Source organism: Fonsecaea nubica (assembly GCF_001646965.1).
Source record: "Fonsecaea nubica strain CBS 269.64 chromosome Unknown Scaff28, whole genome shotgun sequence".
NCBI classification, from domain to species: domain Eukaryota; kingdom Fungi; phylum Ascomycota; class Eurotiomycetes; order Chaetothyriales; family Herpotrichiellaceae; genus Fonsecaea; species Fonsecaea nubica.
In genome coordinates, this window is record NW_019173701.1 from 80,571 (window position 1) to 101,737 (window position 21,167).

Consider the following 21,167-nt stretch of genomic DNA (forward strand, 5'->3'; position numbering starts at 1 on the left):
GAAATAGATCACATTCGATCCAAGTCAGAGAGCCGTGGGAAGGGTGCTTTGCTTTGCATAATAGTCACTCTTTTCTTTATCAAACCACAATCTCAGGGCCAACACACATTCTTTTCGTATAGATACGTCATTGAAGAAGGTACATTTTCTATCCATATCCAACAGGACGTTTTACTTTTCTTTGCACAAGCCAAGTCTAGAGACGAGTCTAGATCTGACTTCCGTCGCCATGGACTACGGCTACTACCACCACGACTACGACTACGATTACGACGACTACAATGACTACAGTCATGATGGATGGGGTCATGGCTATGGAGGGGACTACGACTACGATGAGTACTGGGAGGACGACTACTGGTATCAAGAGGAAGAATCACCGGAGTACTACCACAACCACTACAATGAGGGCCAGGAGTACATGCATGGGGGGGATCGCAGCTACGATGCTTCCGAAAATCACTATGGAAGCCAATATGACGCATCGTATGAGAACAACTACCATCATGGCTACTCTCAGGGCAACAACAACTACCAGTCCGACCATCATCATCATCATCATCATCATCAACAACAACAACAACAGCAATACTATGGGAGCAACTCCTGGTAAGGTGAGGCAATGTCGCCGTGTTTGATCCATTGTATCCTAATGATGGCTACCAGGAGGGACTCGGAATCATCACATCATTCCAGCAGCCACGTCGACCACCATCACTCGTCGACGAGGACCATCACCCACACATTCCCTCTCCCTCCCACACCTCCGTTACTTCCCATCCCACCGCTGTCTCCCCCAACCCCAAATATTGCCGTTCTTCCAGTGCTTCGCACAGGCACACCGTTGATTCCCGCGGGCTTCCCATTCGAGTCGCGGGCCATGGGCATCAACCGCAACCAGAGCCTGAGCGTGAAGCCCATCGATTCCGAACACACCAAGTCTGCCCTGACGCCGACTCCGACAGAGTCCTTCTTCCACAATCTTTTCTGGAAAACCCCCGGCAAACCTAGAGACCGCACGAGACCGACCACGCCCGTTATTGTCCCGCCTGCTGGCTCGCGCTCCATACCTCGCAGTCCCAGTCTGACCGCCAACATCAGCCTCAACAGATCTCCTTCAGCCGCCGGGAACTCGCCCATAGCTGGGTACGATGCGATGAGAGGAAGGGGTATAGGATTTTTAGCTCCATCTCCTGAACGAGCGTGATGAACACGAAGTCAGGACCGAGGGAAAGGAACGGGTTGTCAAATGTATTTTGTGTCTACTGGTGTTCTATGTCTATGCGGGAGGAAACTAAACATTATATTTCATCATGATGGAGAAAATGCACCATGTCGTCTGTAACATGCCCGCGGAGGAGAACACTCATTTTTGTAAACCTTGGTATCAAAACTATTTCTTTGGATCTATGCGGAACTCTGTTTGATGATTGAATGAATACCATACCATGTAGACCATCGAAGCTGGCGTAGGACAAGAAGTCGAACATCTGGTTAGGGAGGCTTTCATATTAGTCCTTGAAGATAGTTCAAATGCTACTCATACTGATTCTGATTCACCTTCTTCATTCTGTGCCATACGCGAGACTCGATATCAACAGAAGACAACGGCCATGCCAAGCGCCGTTATTGCAACTCCAAATGTCTACAAACCCCCTGCAAACCAGTTAGAGCTGCCGATAGGCTGGGCGGAAAATACTCTCCAGGCCACAAAAGGTAAGTACCGGAGTGAATGTGGCGCAAGCCATGGAGGGTTGGCTCCATTGCGGCCAACTGATTTAGAAGCCGCAACTATAGTAAGGTATCCTGACTGGCCAGAGAGGGGTCAGCTTAAATAAGGCATCTCACCATACCTACTGATTACAGGTGGCGCCAGTAGGAGCATGTATTTTTGGGCAAAGCGGGGGACAAGACTAATGCTTCATGTGGCAACGCGGCAAAAGGACTTCGGCCCCTCGATCGGCACAACGATTGACTAACGGAGACTTACTGACTGACTGGCCCAGTGGATGTTGGATACAAGCTGTACTTACTCGTACAAGGGACCGGGGATTGACTAGACCGCACATCCGTCTCAAGGCTGTACACTTGTCATAGTCTCTCTTCTAACCCCCCGCCATCTACACAGCCCATAACCCATAGCTCTTTGGGGGCAATACAGCATTGACCGTGTCTCTCTTAAGTTTAATCGTGGTCGGGGTTCTCACTTTTGCCCATTCTTTTCGCATTTGCTCACACTCTCTTGCAGCACCTACCAGTCACTCTTTACGAGTCCTTTTTTCTTTTCTCGGCGTTTTCCTTGAACACGGTAAACACGCTCTTTACACAATCCGGAGAAAGAAGCCAGTCCACCATCTGTATTCCCACCCTGTCCCGTTCACAAACTTGTTATACCACTCGCTTTTGTGCCGGGCTGGGCAAAAGGCCAGGGTAGACCATGAGAGTCTCCCCGTTGTTGACGCTGCTTTCGGCGCTCGCTGCCACGGGCTTGACTTTCGTATGTCTGCTGGCCGGGTACACCACCACCACACTTGCCGATATTGATATGTTTAATGTAAGTTGTTGCATCATGCTGTCCAATCTCTCTCCGATAAGTTAGCTGACCTCTCAATCAATCCAGCTCAACATATCACAAATAGCACATACCAAATTCAACAACGGCACCGGCAACGGATGCAATTGCGTCGAGTTCGTTGACGGCGTCCTCACGGTAAACGGGACCGCCGTCGTCAACGGGACCCTCAATGTGGGGTATGCTGAACTGGATGTCTTCGAATACTACTCGGTCTATGTCATCAACTACTGCGAGGGCAGCTACCTGCCGTCGTACCAGGACAACGATGCGAACGCCGTCATCACTCGGTGCGAGAAGCCGTCATTGACGCGGCATTTCGACCTCGTTGATATCCTGGAGAAAGCCATGAAGGACCTCGGCAGCGCCCTCGGGGAGGATATTTCGTTCGACGACCTGGACTGGCCTAACGGCATCACCAGTGCATTTGTCTATGCACAGTCTGCGGGGTCGGCCATGGTCGTGTTCTTTATCATTGGGCTTGCCTGCCTAATCCTTGCGTCCCTGGCGGCACTGTGGTGCTTGTTCACAACCAACAGAACGGCCGTCAAGTTCCTCCTCATTACCTCTGTGGTAGGTTTCCCTAGTGATGATGTCCTCTGGCTGTCTTCGCAGACACAATGCTGACAGGACCAATGCAGCTTGCTTTACTGAGTCTGACAATCTGTGCCGGCATCACGACGGCTATAATCACCATTGTCGTCAACGGCGTCAACGCCAACGGCGAGGACATTGGTGTCTCGGCCAAACAAGGCAACGCCTTTCTAGCCCTGGTGTGGATCGCGGTCGCCCTGCTCCTCATCTCGACCTTGACGTCAAGCATCACCCTCTGCGTCGGGCCTAGCCGGCGAACTCACACTCGACTGCGAGAGCCCGAAGCATACGACATGCCGCCCGTCATGTTCAAGCGGAGGAAGGCCCCGTACTACATGAGCCCTCCCGATTCGAGTTACTGGGACAGCTTCTCGTCCCGACGGATGCTGGTGGATCCACGCGACCGCGACCGTGATCGCGAGGATGACTATTATGGCTATGGCGAAGAATTTAGATAAAAAAAAAAAAATTTAATGTTTAGTTATGGCGGCGGGTTGGGAAAGGAGCGGGGGGAACCAAGGTTGGAGTTTATTTTTGTCTGATTTCGTTTTTGAAACTGGGGTATTGGCCGATCACAGCTTGGCTACCTACTCGGTACTGGTGACTAGACTCCCCGAGAGGAATGAAGGGCGCTTTGCCCGTATCAGAAGAAGAACGACCTATAAACATCTCTATCTTGGAGGGGTTTTTGCCATGCTCTTTTGTTTTTTCCTTTCCAATGAGTCAGTGACCGAATGAGTAACATGACTCCCAAACTGCAGGAGGAAGAATGCGTTCGTCATGAGGCTCGAGCATCGTGAAGTGGTATGAACGTTCGTCAGATGATGCGGCGGAGTTAGGCGCCCGACAGAAAATGTCCAAGATATGGCAGCGACCTGACGGGGCCATACATGGGATGGTCCGCAACGCTGAAACAGGCGAGACCGACGCCCTGCGGACACCAGGTGGGTGGGCTCCGACCGGGACTGCCACCGAGCCCTATAGGATGAAAGTTTAGTTAAAGGTGGCAAAGAAAATAGGGCGTAAGATCGGGCCGTGGGCCGTTAGTGAGTTACAACAAGAAAAAAAAAAACGAGAAGAAAAACCTGCTTTTTGCTTTCCACAGATGCAGTACCCATCCATAACCGACCCAGTACGAGTAAGTCGGTCTGATGTGAAAATAGGCATTGATGTGGCAAGCCTTATCTGGGGGCAGCAGGCCAGGGGTCTGGGATCAAGAACTTTTGGGGGAATCGGAGGTTATGGTAGGGCGGCGTATGGGTGCATGTGGCCCTCCCACCCCCTCCGTACATGGTAGGTTGATCGACAGGTCCTCCGAAAAGGGCAAGTCCCCACAGTTAATCACGATTGAGTTTGGCCTCCGGGAGAATAATGGTATAACCTTCCAGACATGGATTAGCGCGTAATCAATATACAGAATGCCTCTACCGGACTAGGTATAAGCGCCGTCTCTGGTTCTTTTTTGATTACAATTTGTCTTAGCTCTTATTTGGTCCCTACCCAACCTAGATTAAGCACTACGCTATATCTCTCGGCGGCGGGGGGGTGGTCAACGTAAGTCACGAGGCAACGAAGGCTTGATAGGACGTGCATCCCTCGATCCCTCGAAACCACACACACACACTATTAGCGGCGGGCCGATTTCCACCCCGTTTGGGGCTTTGCACTGAGGACAGACCTGGTGTTGGTGCCACCACCCAACCAACAGCGTTCATGATGGCTCTCCATCGTCAATACTCGTACCTCGTACTTGGTTCGTTCGGCCAGTCAGTAAGCGACAAACAAGCCCCCCCCCCCCCCCCCCCCCGGGCAGGGAGCCTCCTGTCCACATCTGACAAGCTTCCAAAATTCTCAGTGAGATTCTAGATGGTTCAGTGGATGATTGGTATGTTTGGACTGATGGCCGTGTCTTTATCCGAACCTAACCGTCGCGGCCAGCTGATCGGCGTTGGCAGGAACAAAAAGTCTCCATTGGGAGCTAGTTCCCCGATCTATTCCCAAGGAGGCTCGGATCAATTCGGAAGCGATCGAACCACAGCTCTCTACATACTCGGAGCATCAGGAATACACAGATCCCAATGCCCTTCAATGACAGCGCCTCCTGGGCCACCGTCAGTCAGACTTACAGGGAGTGGGGAGTATCAGCCGGTAGGCTTGAGAGGGTAATGGGCTGGAGAAATGAACAAAGTAGAGCCACACTCCGTGTGGAAGGCAGTTACAAGATGCTCCATTTACCGGAGCTTGCGATTCGCGCAATGACCTGGTGTGTGCTAGACAAAACCTTCGAGACCGAAACTGCTGCCAGTGTAAGTTCACCATGTCGTTCGTTTCATGCAAATCAGTAAAGTTGAAAGCACACCAAACACTTACTGTGCTTAGTAGATGGGCAGTAGATGGGCAGGGTGTTTTGACCCCAATGGTGAAACAAACCAGACACGAGGCTCAGATGCACTGGGGAAAAAAGAAACAAGCTTAGCTTGACTGGAATATACCGTCTGTTACGGAATTCGTATAAGCTTCGGTTCCTTGTAGAAGCTGATCTAATATACCTTGCACATTTTCCCTCTGTGTGTTTTGCCACCCCCTGGTCGCCGTTCGGAGCCACTTTGCCATGAATATACCCCGTTGCCGCCGCTGTCGCCGCCAAAAACAAAGATAAGATACACCCCCAAAATAAGTTTGGCCCACATTGGTATAGCTGCGGTAATCGTATTACATGCCTCGCCCTCGGCCCATAGCGCCGCCTCTGCCCCGCATTCCCATGGCCCCTCCACGAGCGCCGCCCCTCATACCGCCTCGTGCGCCCATGGGTCCGCCAGCCCCTCCAGCACCGTTGGTCGAGTTGGGATTGGGAACCTGCGGAGCCAGACCAGCTGGGTTGATCGCCATAGGTTCCGCATCCTTGAGGAGCGACGCTCTCTCGATTGTGCTGCCATTCGCCTGGAACTGGCTGCCGCCCGTCGTGCCGGCCGTGTCGCCGGGGTTGACCTTGATCTTGACGGCGCTGATTTCGACGTGTGTCTGGACGATGCCAATCAGGAAGCCGATGGTCCAGATGACCGCTAGCCAGTGTAGTGCGAGGGCTGCACTGCCCTTGGTCACCTGGAAGATGCCGGGGGCTTGCTCGTTGTGGCTCGTGGCGAGCTGGACCGCCGCAAACATCTGCGAGTTCGACACTGCCGCAGCGAAGGCGAAGATGGCCGAGAGTCCGATCAGCACAATCATGACGATCCGCAGGATGTCGAGTCGTCGGTTGCGTTGTGATTGTCTCCATGACGATGCTGGGCCGACCCAAGGCTTGTTCAGGGCGCCGTAAAAGGCAAACATGATGACTCCGAGTGCCAGGAACATGCCAGGGATGGCAGGGAAGACGATGAAAACATCGTTCTGCAGGGATGCCGCCACCTCAAACAAGACCGAGTTGAGCGTCTGGTTAGCAGGTAGCGATTCAAAGTCGTAGATGTTGTTGGTCCCGATGGACAGGTACCGGATACTGGATGCGTGGTCTTTGCCGACGGTGATGGCGCAGTGCTCCGGGCCACTTGAGAGCGAACAGCACATTGCTACCGAACATGGTGAGTCACCAGGCCCTTCTCGTTCTTTGCGTCAAAGGGAGCCACAAACCTGTATACCCGATGCGTAACCGGGTTGTTGCCAGTCCATCAACGGAGTTGAACTGTAAAAGATAGTATCCTGACGTCCCACTCCCCGAGCCTTGGGCTCCAGGTACGTCGCCCAGGATGACAAGAGCTTTGCGCAGAAGTCAGTATCCTGTTCGGTTCATGATGGGGAAGGTACAGTCAAATGGTATGTATGCTTACCTTGGAACAGAATCGCCAGAGCGCCCAGCAGATATACAAAAAGGCGAAGCCAAACACTATCTAACGCAACGCATTAGCATATCATTCACCATGACACAGCGAGGCCCTGTGACTTTACCGGCTATGTGCTTCTTCCAATACTGCGACATCCCCGAGCCCATCGAGCCCATCCCCTGGCTCATACTTGATACTGCGTTCATATTGAGGGAATGTGTGGGAGACTAGGAAAACAGCGAAAAAGGAGAGTCGGAGTCGCCAAAACAGGGCCCAAGGAAACGCAGACAAGGACTGACACACACGCCAAAAGCAATTGTTTTAACGAGTGGAATTCTGATAGATAGTATTGAAAAGGACAGTGGAATGGGAGGAAGTTTCTTTATTTCTTGGTTCTGCCAGGATGGCTCCGACCTGTATATGGATGTGCTCTATGTATACGGTGGGGGAGAGGGGAGGGGAGTCGGGATCGGGCACCGGAGGCTGAGTTCAACCAATTTTAGTACACGAAATGGCCCTAGGTACTCGGTAGAGAGCTTTGAATAGCTTCCTGGCCTGTCTCTGCAAAGGGTGATTATCTTTCTCAGACTGAAATCGTAAAGTAGAGGGGAAACCGGTACGGGACGCCTCTCCACGTACTAACTTAAGCAGTGCTGTGCCTCGTCTCTGGCCACTGAACAAAAAAAGCCCCCGAGGCTCAGAGAGGTTGCATGGATGGTCGATCCACCCAGGGCTGGTTGGCGTGCCCCCTCCTCTCCCTTGTCATTACAGTCTATTACACGATTGGCTAATTGAAACCCTGCCTCTATATCGGGAAGGTTGCTTAGATCATGGCTTCTTCTCCCACTCGGGAGCTGAAGAGGACAGTCAGATGCACTGCCAACCATTCTATGCATGAAAGCTCCACCCTTTCCTGCACACCAGCTCGCCGAAGGACGACAGTCATGGTGTCCGGGTACCACATTTCCACACCAAATCATCTTACATCTTCCCACATCAGACGCCCTCCGGCGACACTATGGCGTTCATATCTACGTTCCCGGTAACATTCAGTGTAATATCTGACAGAGTGGGGTGCTACCCACGATTCCCAATCTGCAGACGGCGTTCCATTGGATCTGAGCTGTGTTGAAGCCGGAGGCAATGTCTTTCAGCCTGCCCGGATATTGGAGACTCGCTCTTTACTGGAGACTCGCAATACAACGCATTGGACTCCAGAGTAATAGTAGCCCTACGACTCGATCCTTGCGAGTCTGTGACAGCTGACATGGTCTCGGATTACATTGAATCCTTCCAATAAATACCATCTGACTATGACATTGACAGAACATATACATGCCTTCTAGGACGTTGCAAAGGTGAAAAGCTGTAAAGATTGAGATATCGGGACTGCCAGCCTTGTCAATAGTAGTCATTAAGCCAAGACTGACAGACATCCCAGAGATCTGATGGTTGGTGGGAAGAAAAGAAAAGGTAGAGGAACTGAGGCTCTGGATATGGATAAATGAATGAGTATAAGCACTGCCAATTTTACAACCAAAACACGACAAAACACCCGCAAAAAGTACCAGTAACCCGCTTACTCTATGCTGAATCAAGCAACCATTTCCCTGCAGTAGCAGCAGCGGCAGCAGCAGCAGCAGCGACCCCTGCTCTCCACCATCATTCAATATCACACTGTCCACCAACTTCTCCCGACACTTCCGTAACCAAGATACAACTGAATTACATATGTTGAGAGCCACCGTGATGCTGCTGCTGTTGCTCGTCATGGCAGTCATCATGGCCCTGGTGTTCGTGTTGCTGTTGCCCATGTGGTTGTTCGTGCTGCTGTTGTTCTTCTTGGTGGTGTGGTTGTTGTTGTTCTTGGTGTTGGTGAGCATGATCATCGGATGGTGGAGGGCAGTGGCAGCCGTCACCACCTGGTTGCTGCTTATGAGGATCATCGTGGTTGCTGCTGTCATGCTGCTGTGTCTGAGGGTCGTGGTGGTTGCTGTTATCATGCTGCTGTTGATGGCAGTCATCGTTATGACCCGATCCCGTTTCATGGTGACTTGGGTCTTGCTCACCATGCTGGTTTTGGTCATGGCCATAGTGACCCCCATGCTGGCTCGGGTCGTGCCCATCTTGATGCTCGTGGTCATCATGATGGCTCCCATGCTGGCTCGGGTCGTGCTCATCTTGATGCTCGTGTTGATTCCAGTGACCGTGAGGGTCGCTCTCATCCTGTCCATCGTGATGATTCCAGTGACCGTTGGGGTCTTCCTCGTTATGGCCGTGGTGATTTTCATCGTCGTATTGACCATGCTCATTCTGGTCGTGGCCATCGTGACCGTGGTGATGCCAGCTTTGGTCACCATGTTCATCACCCTGGTCTTCGTGCCCATCTAAAAGCAAAGTTGTTAGACGAAAATACTCATCACCGACAGACTCCTCGGGACAACTCACAATGGTTCATCGAGTCATCATTGTCGCCAGGATGGCCCCAGTGGTGGTGGTGTTTACCCTCATGATCCTGGCCATCTTCGCCACACTGATCGTCCCCTTCCTCTTGGCATCCGTCGTCGTCATGACCATAGTGACCATCGTCTTCCTCGCCATTGTGGCCAAGACCCAAACCATCTTGAAAGGCATCGGCAATTTCGTGAACACCATGAACGACATCTTGGAAGCCGTCCTCGGCAAGGCCGATGATGTGGTCAAGACCCATGATGTGTGGAGTATTTGGTAATTACAGAGGACTGATATGAAATTGAAAATGGGAAAAGCAAAGACTAGCCGAAACAACTGATTGGCGAAGATTGGAAGAGGGGAAGTGATGTAGTTTGATATAAACGACCTGGTTCTGCTCAGTTGCCAAGGAGAGCCTCGGTGTCTTTATATCGTCTACTTTTTGATTGCTGAACCGTGTTGCAAAAAATAGTAACCCGGCCGCAAGAGTTACTAAAGAGACTTCAGCTGAGTAGAAGCATGATCTCTGTTTACCACCAATCTATAGCAGGATTGGGGCCGTGCTGCTGCGATGGTCGCATCCAAAGGGGGTAATATTTTTTTTTTCAGGCCGAGGCGAAAGTCGAGGGGCGCAGGGGGGCCGGCGGGTAGGGAAAAAATGGAATCAAAGCCCCCTTTGATATCCATCTACTCCGATCTGGCCAGGCCGGAGACCCGAACATATTGTTGGCCGATTATTACAGTAGATGCGGATTACGAAGAAGGCGGCAAGAGCATTGTCATCCTGCCATAGCGTCTACATGGGAGTAAATTGTGGCGGTATAAGCACTATGTGCAGAGTAGATGTCAGGTCGGGTTAAAGCTCTCTCCCACTTGGCTCCATACTGGAACCTGGGAGTAGATAAAGGAGCCAGAGGGGCTAGCTGAGTGGAGTACTGTGTACTGTAACTTTGTACGAGGAGGCGGCACATAGTATTCACAGAAGGTGTCCACAGTGAGCCAAGGCCACCAATAATGTGTCTTTAACGTGTACAAAACAGGTATAGTTTGCTGGGGGCATAATACTCCCCGATCCCCAGGCACGAAAATAGCCCATATCGAATAATTACTTACATTAACTATTTCTGATACCCACCCGTACATGGCGATCTGCTTACCTTGTACATTATCCACGAAAGCCTTGTAACCACTAAGGTCTCAAACACGACCACACACTCAACCCGGACCAATTCCCTAATACATACTTTGACGGTGACTTAAAGACCTTTGGCCCTCGTTTATAATCGCGGGCCAACTTAGGAGATGCCACACAGCTCGGTGCTCGCTTGACTTAAATAGGCCCAACCCTGGTCCGGACGGAGACTGCGCCTCCAAGAGCTCTACGTCGGTGAGCCTGGGGAGCTGGCCGGCCACAGGAGAAGACCACGTGTACGCCTGCAACACGAAGGAAATGAGTCGAGCGCAGGGATGGCTTGGGAATATGTATATAATTGATTTTATATGACTTTGGACCCTGATGGGGGAAGAGAAAAGCTACCTTCCACAGAGACCTTCAGATCACATCTTGTCTTCTCTCCTGTCCCCATCTCCCCAAATTAAGCTACTACAATGCCCAAAGGATTGCACCTGAACTTTGGCGGCGCAAAGCCTGCTCCAAAAGCAGCTCCCAAGCCCGCCACGAGTTCTACTCCTCATTCAACCTCAACTCCACCGAAGCCCACACCTCCCACACCTCCCCCGAAGCCTACACCTCCCTCGGCGCCAGCAGCACCGCCGCCAGCAGCACCACCACCACCGGCAGCAGCACCACCGCCGCCAGCACCACCGACGACTACGACTACACCAACACCACCGGTAGCGGCAGCACCACCACCAACACCACCACCAGCGAGTCTACCGACTGGCGGACCTGGCCTAGAAAAACCACCACCAGGGGCACCAGGAGCGCCAGTAGAACCGCCAGCCGGCATCCCTGGACCGTCGAGCACACCGTCTCAACCTCCCCAAGCACCATCCGGAGGACCAGGTGAGCCTCCTCATACGCCGTCGGGGTTACCAGGTCAAACTACCCATCCACAGTCAGGAGCACCAGGTCAATTTCCTGGAAACCAGCCACAGAATGATCCGGGGTTCGGTGTACCAGGGTTTCCGCAAGACGGCGGCTTTGGCCAGCAACAACCCCCTCGCTCGGGGGGACCCAGCTGGCTAAATCCTCTGGCGGAAGGTGCCGGGCAAGCCCTTCCATATGTCGTTCCGCAAGTCGCTGGGCAATTTCTCCAGCCACACTCGTCGACCCCTGCGGACCCTGCTTACGGGGGTATTCCCCCGGACTATGGCACCGGGACAGGCACAGGCATGGAAGGTACAGGTATGGAAGGTACAGGTGTGGACGACACATATCAAGACGAGACGGAACAATATCCGGATGACACAGAATTATACCCCGAGGATACAACCTACAGCACGACTCAGAATCCAGAAGCAGGTGCCCCCACGTACGGGGGCACCACAGCAGGCGTAGCCGGCACGGAAGACGACGACCCCGAAGCTGATCAAGATGACCTCGAATACGGCGATGTCGACGATACTGGCGCTTCTACTACCACCGGCAACCAAGCCGCGCCTATGAGTCAAGGTACTGCAGCAGCAGCAGGAGGAGGAGGATTAGGAGGAGCTCCTCACGCCATGTCACACATGGCGGCTCCCGGCGTGGCAGGAGGCATTGCCCAACCCGGCCAAGGTCAAGGGGAAGAATACGACGATGACGATGAACTGTACGACGACACCAACGAGGATGACTACTATGAGGGAGACGACTATGATTATGAAGAAGGGGAACCCGAGGACGACGGCCAAGGCGGAGCTGGCGGTGTTGGCGCTTCCAACGCTTACCACCCCGTCGCTCCACGGGTCGGGGTCGTCATGCATTGAGAGTTGTGCTCGGTAGGATGTGTCTAGTTCCTTGGTCTTGGTCACCTGGAACATTTCGAAACCCATTTTCTTCTCTGTCCGCTGGGAGTAAGGATCGTAGGGAGGGGGGGTTAGCGTTGGATTTTCTAGAGCAAGGCAGATATATGACCCAGATATCTTTTTCTGACATGTCCCTAGAAGAGATAGTCAATGCAGGATTTCCTTTTTTTTCTTTCCCTCAACCTTGTGATTCTCTGTCTTTGTCCAAGGTGTGTTTCGTCTTTGCAATTCTGCCCTCGTAGAGAAGCAAGGCCGGGCGTTTCTTACTTCAAGATAATGATTTGCCCTCACAACTTAGCACCTGAAATGGTAGAATGCCATGTACTGTCGTGTGAGACGACACAACATGAAGGTCGGTTCGCGCGTCGGTTGTACAGTCCCCCAAGACTGTCAATTTGGGATGAGATGGGCTGGAGTCGCCGTATCTTTCATGATTTTCCTTACCACCATCTCCTACCACTATGACCCTCGTCTGTGAAGAAAGGACATTCACGGGTCTATTGGCGTAGAGCTCGTGATGCTCGTCAACGATGGCTCATATGGCGCTGACTTGACTGCCTCATCGGCTTCTCTGTATGCATCGTAGCCGTAGAGCCAGGGCTGGGCCTCTGGACACGTCCTAGATCAAATCAATCAGTGCCATCCCGAAGGTAAGGCCCCGGTAGCTGGGGTGAAGGAGTTTTCGCTTACCATCGACTAGGGAACTTGCCAGATATTTCCTTGCCTAGTTGCGACTCGAATACCTTGTCGCGTTCTCGCTGTTCAGGACCGTCGGGCATATGGAACGCCTCTCTCTGAAGAAATGTCTCGCGGGCGATCTTCTCGCTGCGCGGCTTGCGAAGACGTTCGTACAGGGTGATCGCCCACAGCAACTGCTCCCTAGTCTTCACATACGATAGCAGTCTTCCGAGGACACCGCCGTCTTCGATCGACGAGTTGGCTCCCTGCGCGAGATAGGGCAGCATCGGGTGGCAGGAATCGCCCAGCAAGACGAAATTCTTGTCCTTGTTGGTCCACGACTCCAACTCCTGCCGATGCATCAGTTTCCACTTGTCGACCTGTTCGACCTGCTCTAGGAAACGGAGGAGGATGGGATCCCAGCGAGAGAACAGAGCCCGCATCTCGTCCACCGAGCCCGTCGCTCGTGAGAGGCCCTGAGGGAGGTCATCCGGGCACAGCAGAACTACATTGTACATGGTGCCGCTTCTGATCGAGTATGCCACGGCGTGGGAGTGAGGGCCGATCCAAAAATGGACCTGTGGGTTGGCAATCCATTCCTTCAATTCGGGGTCTTTGATCTTGTCGAGGTGGAGGACGATCCTATAAGCCAAATCACCCGTCGGTAGTGGTTGGTCCGCAGTCTTCAACATGCTTTCTCTACATTTAGACCATAAGCCGTCGGCTCCGACAACCAGGTCACTGTGGACTTCTTGGCCAGATCTGAAGGTCACCTTTGGGCCTGATGCCGTGCACTCAACCGACAACACTCGACAGTCGAGATGCACCTTCACCCCCAGCGACACGGCCTTGTCATACAGGATCTTCTGCAAATCAACTCGGTGGATGTCAAAGAAAGGGAGGCCGTATCGTTGCTGAAGGATCTTGTCGAAATCTCTTTGCTCCGCCAGAACCTTGCCATCCCTGTACCTATGCACAGCTAGAACTGTCGGCACCGCAGCGACGGCTCTGACGGAATCTTCCAAACCCCATTCTCCAAACAACTTTGAGGCGTTGGGCGTGATTTGCAGTCCTGCACCAATCTCGGCGAGTTCTTTGGCCGCCTCAAAGACGGCGACGGTGTGTCCTGCAAGAGAACAGGAGATGGCGGCGGCCAGGCCGGCCAGACCGGCCCCCACGATCGTGATATTCAACACATCTGTTCGACCGTGAGCGTCGGTGTGTTCAGATGTGGGGTCATTCCGCGTAGCCGTTGCCATGTATATATATATATAAGACACAGTTGTATGGATCGACCGCCTTGCCTGATCTCCTCTTCTCATAGATTGTCAGCGCCAGCTGTTCTTGGAAACAGTATCGCGCACATACGCAACGGTGCTGCACGGGGACAGGGAAATATCGGGATTGTGGATGGCAAGTAAGTGACCGTGTAAGTGGTTGGTGGGTTCACTCGGTAGTTGGGCTTCACATTCTACCGGTTCCATCTACCGATTGGAGGAAGAGCCATCAGGTGAAGACAACATCACGCAGACGTCAAACGGACACCAGCCAGCTTCATACGCCCATCATTCACTCGGCAAACACTGAGGCCACAATGAATAATCTACCACAGCTCGGTACAGCAATTGCTCAAGTCTTGTTGCCCACCTACCAGCTCTACACGCCGTTGTTGCAGAGACAAGCCAACATCATCAACTCAACACCGCGCCAGACGTTCCGGTATGGAGAGCATCCGCGTCAACAGTTGGATCTCTACACTCCCGCCGAGACAACGCCTTCCAAAGTGGGCAATTCTGTCTTGATATTCCTGTACGGTGGAGGGTTCGTCCGAGGCGACAAGATCAATCAGACCTTCCCCGACGGTTTGGTATATGCCAACGTGGGCCATTTCTTCACCCAAAACCTGGGAATCAAAGTCGTCATTCCGGATTACAGACTCATCTCCCACGATGCCACCTTCCCTTCGGGGGGTGAGGACTTGGAGCTGGTCATTGACTGGATCAAGGGGAATATAGACCATGACCCATCACATCCCACGACCCTTTTTATCATGGTTAACTCGGCGGGAGGTGTTCACTTGGCAACCTATCTCTTCGCTTCTGAATTTCGAGGACACCGACAGAAAGTACTCACAGGAGATACTCTAGGCGTGAAGCTGGGAGGTGTCATCTTCCTCTCGGCTCCCTTCCACTTTGATCGGGCGATTGCAGAGAGGGCGAAGACTCTTCAGGCGTACTTCGGGGACGATGTCTCCAACCGTTCCCCTCTAGGGCTGTTAAGAGCTTGCAAGGGAGACGGCTCTATCAATGATCTGAAAGGGATCCCGGTCATGGTGCTATATGGAGGACTAGATCCGGAAGACGAGATACTCGCCTCCAAGAACGATTTCGTCAAGGAATGGATCGGCACGGACGCTGTGGCCAACGACTTGACAGTCCTCAAGATGGAAGGCCACAACCACATCAGCCCCGTCTTGGGGCTGGGGACCGGAATCTTTAATGAAGAAGCTTGGGGTCGGCAGGTGGTCGAGTTCATCATCGCAGCCGCTGGCAAGCAAAAATAGTCGCCTGTCAAGTCCCGCTCGTGGCAGCTGAGACAGAATGTGCATCCCGGTTAAAACCAATCTCTGCAGAAACAGATGTATGGACTAGGTGTATCAACTCGGTGGGGGCAACGGAAGGCAAAAGGTAAGCAGGAGGAACAGCGTGGAAAAGGAGTCTGTTGGAGGAATTACCCCGATGCATCAAGGCTGGGTATCTTGTTTGTATCTGTACAATAATCTATGGTGTGAACCGACATGTCTTTGTTGTTCCCATGTAGCCTCCTTGTCCATATTCCACATCCTCTGTCTAAGAGGTGGAAGCCATCTCCATTATATCGTCTCTGGTACGTTTGTGCACCTGGTCCGCACATTGGCGTCGGACCCCATCATATCCAAGCATAAAAAGTCGTATACTGTCAAACACATCGTTGTAGAATCGGAATCTGCATGTCCATCATACTGTACATCGCCGTTAATTCATCGCTGCCGGCGCTCTCTCAGTGCTATTGTGAAGTCGGTACCACCAGCATTTCTCGGCTACCAGGCCTCTGCAAGCGGTCGATACCAAGATGTTCCTTGCCATCCCGACCGACGAAGATTCCGAAGGCGTACTTCATCCCGGCGTCGTGTGCCAGGCGGCGGACAGCACGCCTTGAACGACGGCCTTTCTCTTCCAGCACCGTGTCACCAGTCAGTGACGCTGGAGCAGTGTTTGGGCCTGTCAATGTCTCCGCCAATTCAGCTTTTGTCCCGATATTTTGCAGGGCGACGTCGCCGAGCAGTGGACTCGCATAGAGCCAACTCAATAGTGCCGCAATGGTGTCGATACTGTGAGGGAGATATCGCTTCCGAGTTGGCCAGATTATTAGGTATGAGAGTGAATAGATGGTGACCAGCACGCATAATGCAATGTAACCGGGCATGCTGGCGACCATCCTGACTTGATTGTCCGCGGAGAAGAACACTGCAGTGAACGCTCCACCAGCCAGCACCGGGATAGACAGCGAGAGTATTGAGATGAACGTAATATATGCGACTTTATAATCGCGATTGACCAAGGCCCGAATAATGACACGGATATGTCCATAGGAAGGGTATGCGAGCAGTAGAGAGTTTCGTGCCGTAGCACCATTAGGTTGAGAGAGGTTGCGGAATGGCTGGACCGCTCTGAAGTACATGTCAATCGGTTGCCAAGCGAGAAACAGCACCATGCCGAGAAAAGCTGGCAGGAAACTGTAGAGGAAGTTGGCTGGTGAAAAGCCACTGGCATCCGTCAAAGATGGAAGCAGAGGCCGGAAGCCATCTTCGACTGCTTTGTTCACAAAGCTCACGACCAAAAAGGCGATGACCATCAGGATGGCTGCCACAATCCAGGCCAAGACAAATGAATCACGGAGATACCAGGGCGTCCACCGGTATCGCACAAAAGGCGAATGGATATTGCGTGAGAACGCGGAACCATAAGAATACCGTTGAGCTTCAACATCACCTTGCTCAATCAAGCCATGGACAGCTTTTGAATTTTTGGGCAGAAATGAGAGGCGTTTGACGGGCGCATACTCCTCTCCCACGCCATGAAATACTTCCGGTCGTTCGGATGTGGTGAAGAAACCCAGACGAAGATTTCTCGGTGGGATTTGGCCGTTTGGCTGTGGTGATATCTCGGTTTGCTCAAAGTCGGAACCCACGTTCGACCTCCGGAACAAACAGATCAGATCGGCGAGCGAGCAGGGGTCCCAGAGTAAGTTGGAATTCCGCCGTCGAAAGCGAAAAGCGCAATACAAGAGTCCAAAGCCAAGAAGGACGTACAGCGCCACGAGGGTCCAGCCGACCCCTCTGACCGCGGTCCATCGGAAACGTGCTGGCCCGTCATCTGTAATCCACTGTGTCTGGAAGACACACGCGAGGAGCGGTACAGTAAAGCTCGTTATCCAGAAGATCAGGAATGTGATACCCAGCAAGGGCTCCCCATTGCGGAAGAAAGTGAGGTCCGGCAGAAGATAGTTTGCTGGCAGGATTCGCATGTTTTGCAAAGCCCAGTGGTTGCGGCGACCTGAGCCCATGCCGTAATAAGGCAGAGATCTGTACACTGCGGCTTCAATCACAAAAAGCCACAGGATCAAGAGAATGCCAACTAGTTGTGGCAGATACTGGAAGACAAAGTAACGCGGTGTCGTGTTTCCGTCATAGTCGAAGAGTGCGTGATTCGTGCCTGCGAAGACCAGACTGAATATTAGGGCGGCGATCATTAAAAGGCATAGAAAGAAGAATAGACCAAGAATTGGAAGTCGTAGAGGTAATGGTACAAAGCCAAGTCGTCGACGAAGGTCTTTCGAAAGATCAACTGGGATAAGGACTTCTTGGAGGCTTGTTTGTGAGGGCGGACGGGGCGAGGCAGGCTGCGGGGGCGGAGTTGGTGGAGGAGAGGGTGTCGGCGCACGAGGGCTTTCGTCGAACTCAGGCTTGATGGAAGGTGTGGGAAGAGGCGCATCCGGAGCAGGAAATGTGCTATCTCTGCCTCGGCCGGTGACATCCTCATCTCTTGTCAATTGCTCAATGGCGAATCGGATATACGGTGTATCATCGACCCCAGGAGTCGGAGGGCTCATCTCATCGAAACTGGATAGCAGCCGCACCGTTGTCTGTGCGCCTACGGGTTGGTGGTGTCGAATATTTAGAGGAGCCGGCTGGATTGCGCCGGGTCTTGAAGGAAGTGTCATCTCGGAGTCGACAGGGTTGTGCTGTACTTGTAGCGGAGTAGAAATCCGTGAGGGAGGCGTTTCATAGCTTGCTTTGGAATCGTCCGACTTTTGACTGGCGACTTCGGAGGCATAGTCTGAAAAGTATTCGTTGGTGGCGGAGGAGGACTTGAGAGAGTCGGACTTGATATATTGAGGCGTGGTTCGTTTGACTGATTGGAGGTGAGCGTCTGGATCAGTGACCAAGTTCATTACTTTGGGAGCGGGCAGTAAGCAAAAGATGCGCAAACCCAAAAACGAGCGGTAAAACTCAAGAGACGCACGTTAACAACGGTGGAAGAAAGCAGGGACGTAAGTTTAATGAGGAGACCGGAGAATTAAGAAAGCGTTGAAGGTGAGGCTGGGATTGAGCTTGTTGTACTCATAGATGATGGTGAGGTGGTTGGTGGGTGTGGGCAGAAGCCGCTGAAGATCCCCAGCCTCCCGCAACAGAATTGAGCAACCAGAGTGAAACACATCATGACAGTGGAAGCAAGACCTGAACTAGGCGAGACATTGACATATATTCATTCGAGCCAGCAAATGGTATGTACGGTGCCAGCCGTGGGAAGCGAGTGCTGCTTTGGATGCCCAAAGACTTGACTTGATGATAGCCAGTCTGAGAGTTTTCGACGCAGTTTATCTGCCTTGCCCGTTGAGGCCGTTTGCCAAGAACCAGTCACAGTGCTCCACTCCAACTTCGGATCGGGAAAAAGGGTAATTCCGCTGAGCTGGCCTGGCGCCTTGGTATTGCCTTGGCACTTTAAAACCTGCTTTCCGGAAGTTTGAGTGCGTTGTGCCAGCCTTGCCGTTGTTTTGGGACAAGCTCAGCCTCGTGGATATGGAGCATCCCATTCCCCGAGAACGAGTCTTGGAAAAGTAACGATGTCAACTCACACATCTCGTCTTTAGAAAGAATCGTCGGCAACGCTACTGGTATCTGAAATGATCTTCCCAACGTTGATTGGAAGGTGCCATTGCCTCGGATTCGTTCAAGAGAGCTCCTTCTTGGTCTAAGGAGTGGCAGTGATTACTTCTGTAGCCAGCACTTCGTGAACAGGTAGGTGCGTGCAGTGAAGGTCTAACAGCTATACAAGGTCTGGCAGTTCCATTTCAACCTTGGCTTCTTAGTGAGCTCCGTCGCGCATTTCTACCTCTGCATCGTCCTATCTTTTCTCCATCCCTTGCTGCCCTTCCCATACTATCATTCTTTATCCTTTCCGCCTCTCTCCTTTTCGAAGACTGTGATAAGCTTGTGACGCCGGCCGCCAAAATGATGAAAGCAGCTCTTCTCACCATGTTGTGGCTCTCTGTGCTGTCAGCGTCGGCCCCGACAAGGATTGACAGTGCTCCTGGTGTTCTACGAAGCCGCATATTTAATATTCTCGACCAACTATGCTCGTCCGAACGCTGCCCCTTTGGAGAAGCAACCTTCGATTTGTCGTCATTCTCTTGTTCATGCTCAGTATTGTCCGGGTCTCCTGTGAGTTCAGACTCTAATGACGCTTGATTGTGTATCATTTGCTGATTGACTTTCGTTCAGTTCCCCTCTCCCTGTGGTACTTTGGAATGTGAAAATGGCAAAGAAACGTTCTATTCTGTAATAACAGATTCGTGTTACTGCGGCACAATGGAAGACTGGTACTCCAAAGCCGATGAAGCCTATAATTCAATTTCAGAAAGACATGAACGATCGGTGAATGACCTGCGCCGCCGCCAAACACAAACAAGTCCAGCACCAGCAATCGATACTGCGGTCCCCACATTCATTCCTCCACCCAACCAGGACATTACTCCAGAACTGATTCAGGAATCTTTGAGTGTCCAACCTCAGAATACGGCAATAGTTAGCTCCATGATCCCTTATCTTCTAGACGGCGTCATCCAAGTCTACCTGCAATTAGATGGCCCAGTACCAAGCACACTTGTGGTCAACTGCAGCACTTCCTTACCATGTGGCATGATTGGGCTTGTCGACCCTCAACCTAACCTTGACTTGGTCCCCTTGGTGGTCAATCAAAACCAAGGACAGCCTCAGACGGTGGTTGCTGATTGTCAATGCATCGCTATCAACATGTACGATCCAAACATTGCTACTTACTGGATCCAGAAACTCAGTGATGGAAGCATCTATTCAGTTCTTGGAAACAACGTGGTTGCAGACATCGACAAGATGAACACGACTCAGAGCACAGCGTTGACTCTGACCGCTGTGTCTCAGGGCGCCGGTAAACGGAGTTTTGACGCCAACATTGCATATGTTCAACCCCAGAGACGACAGATCTGGAGCGTTCGATGCGACCGAGCTTGCCCCTTTTACCACATGAATAAGATCAGGGGCACCGATGGATATTGCGGCTGCATGTTCAACGATGTAGGCAAAACACTGGACGCTCGGGCATTGGTTGAGCCAGACCTATACAATGCAAAGATGACTGCGGAGGCTTGTGCCGCCATGACTTGCTTCGATCAAGGAGGCAATCCGACTCCAGCTCTTTTTCACCCTTTCCAGCTGACTTGTTGGTGTGTCACCCAACCGTATATCGAATCCAATCCGAACGCTTGGCTTCCCCCTTCGGGCACGACGTCGTCTTGAAAGGGTCAATTGTCGGAGGCACAGCAAGGGTTCGACAGGGTGTCACGAATCGAAATATTGTGCCACTCGCGAAGCGGCAGTTAATTTGGATGTAAAATGGGAGGCAATTACGAGTATCCGATTGATGATGACAACTTTCTGTGTGGGTTCAGCTATTGACCATCAAGAAGCGAAATGACCGAGAGGCTTGCACACTTTGAAGCGCTGTGCA

At 52.2% G+C, this 21,167-nt stretch overlaps 9 protein-coding genes across 9 annotated transcripts; 5 read left to right on the forward strand and 4 right to left on the reverse strand.

Annotated features, from left to right (window-relative positions):
* Positions 1–229: 229 nt before the first annotated feature.
* On the forward strand, positions 230–1,207 carry AYO20_05021 (hypothetical protein; the record flags this gene model as incomplete). Its single annotated transcript, XM_022643315.1, has 2 exons — positions 230–609; positions 667–1,207. The coding sequence occupies 2 exons, from the start codon at positions 230–232 to the stop codon at positions 1,205–1,207; spliced, it is 921 nt and encodes a 306-aa protein (XP_022500652.1).
* A 1,230-nt stretch (positions 1,208–2,437) lies between these two features.
* AYO20_05022 (hypothetical protein) lies at positions 2,438–3,624 on the forward strand (the record flags this gene model as incomplete). Its single annotated transcript, XM_022643316.1, has 3 exons — positions 2,438–2,554; positions 2,621–3,145; positions 3,214–3,624. The coding sequence occupies 3 exons, from the start codon at positions 2,438–2,440 to the stop codon at positions 3,622–3,624; spliced, it is 1,053 nt and encodes a 350-aa protein (XP_022500653.1).
* Positions 3,625–5,878: 2,254 nt separating this feature from the next.
* On the reverse strand, positions 5,879–7,187 carry AYO20_05023 (hypothetical protein; the record flags this gene model as incomplete). Its single annotated transcript, XM_022643317.1, has 4 exons — positions 5,879–6,729; positions 6,791–6,916; positions 6,988–7,047; positions 7,106–7,187. 4 exons carry the CDS (start codon positions 7,185–7,187, stop codon positions 5,879–5,881), a joined length of 1,119 nt encoding a protein of 372 aa, XP_022500654.1.
* A 1,378-nt stretch (positions 7,188–8,565) lies between these two features.
* AYO20_05024 (hypothetical protein) lies at positions 8,566–9,691 on the reverse strand (the record flags this gene model as incomplete). Its single annotated transcript, XM_022643318.1, has 3 exons — positions 8,566–8,630; positions 8,711–9,368; positions 9,413–9,691. 3 exons carry the CDS (start codon positions 9,689–9,691, stop codon positions 8,566–8,568), a joined length of 1,002 nt encoding a protein of 333 aa, XP_022500655.1.
* A 1,349-nt stretch (positions 9,692–11,040) lies between these two features.
* On the forward strand, positions 11,041–12,363 carry AYO20_05025 (hypothetical protein; the record flags this gene model as incomplete). The annotated part of the gene is made up of 1 exon (XM_022643319.1): positions 11,041–12,363. One exon carries the CDS (start codon positions 11,041–11,043, stop codon positions 12,361–12,363), a length of 1,323 nt encoding a protein of 440 aa, XP_022500656.1.
* A 528-nt stretch (positions 12,364–12,891) lies between these two features.
* Positions 12,892–14,339, reverse strand: AYO20_05026 (hypothetical protein; the record flags this gene model as incomplete). The annotated part of the gene is made up of 2 exons (XM_022643320.1): positions 12,892–13,021; positions 13,093–14,339. 2 exons carry the CDS (start codon positions 14,337–14,339, stop codon positions 12,892–12,894), a joined length of 1,377 nt encoding a protein of 458 aa, XP_022500657.1.
* Positions 14,340–14,674: 335 nt separating this feature from the next.
* AYO20_05027 (hypothetical protein) lies at positions 14,675–15,643 on the forward strand (the record flags this gene model as incomplete). The annotated part of the gene is made up of 1 exon (XM_022643321.1): positions 14,675–15,643. One exon carries the CDS (start codon positions 14,675–14,677, stop codon positions 15,641–15,643), a length of 969 nt encoding a protein of 322 aa, XP_022500658.1.
* A 482-nt stretch (positions 15,644–16,125) lies between these two features.
* AYO20_05028 (hypothetical protein) lies at positions 16,126–18,573 on the reverse strand (the record flags this gene model as incomplete). Its single annotated transcript, XM_022643322.1, has 1 exon — positions 16,126–18,573. The coding sequence occupies one exon, from the start codon at positions 18,571–18,573 to the stop codon at positions 16,126–16,128; it is 2,448 nt and encodes an 815-aa protein (XP_022500659.1).
* A 1,417-nt stretch (positions 18,574–19,990) lies between these two features.
* On the forward strand, positions 19,991–20,956 carry AYO20_05029 (hypothetical protein; the record flags this gene model as incomplete). Its single annotated transcript, XM_022643323.1, has 1 exon — positions 19,991–20,956. The coding sequence occupies one exon, from the start codon at positions 19,991–19,993 to the stop codon at positions 20,954–20,956; it is 966 nt and encodes a 321-aa protein (XP_022500660.1).
* Positions 20,957–21,167: the final 211 nt, after the last annotated feature.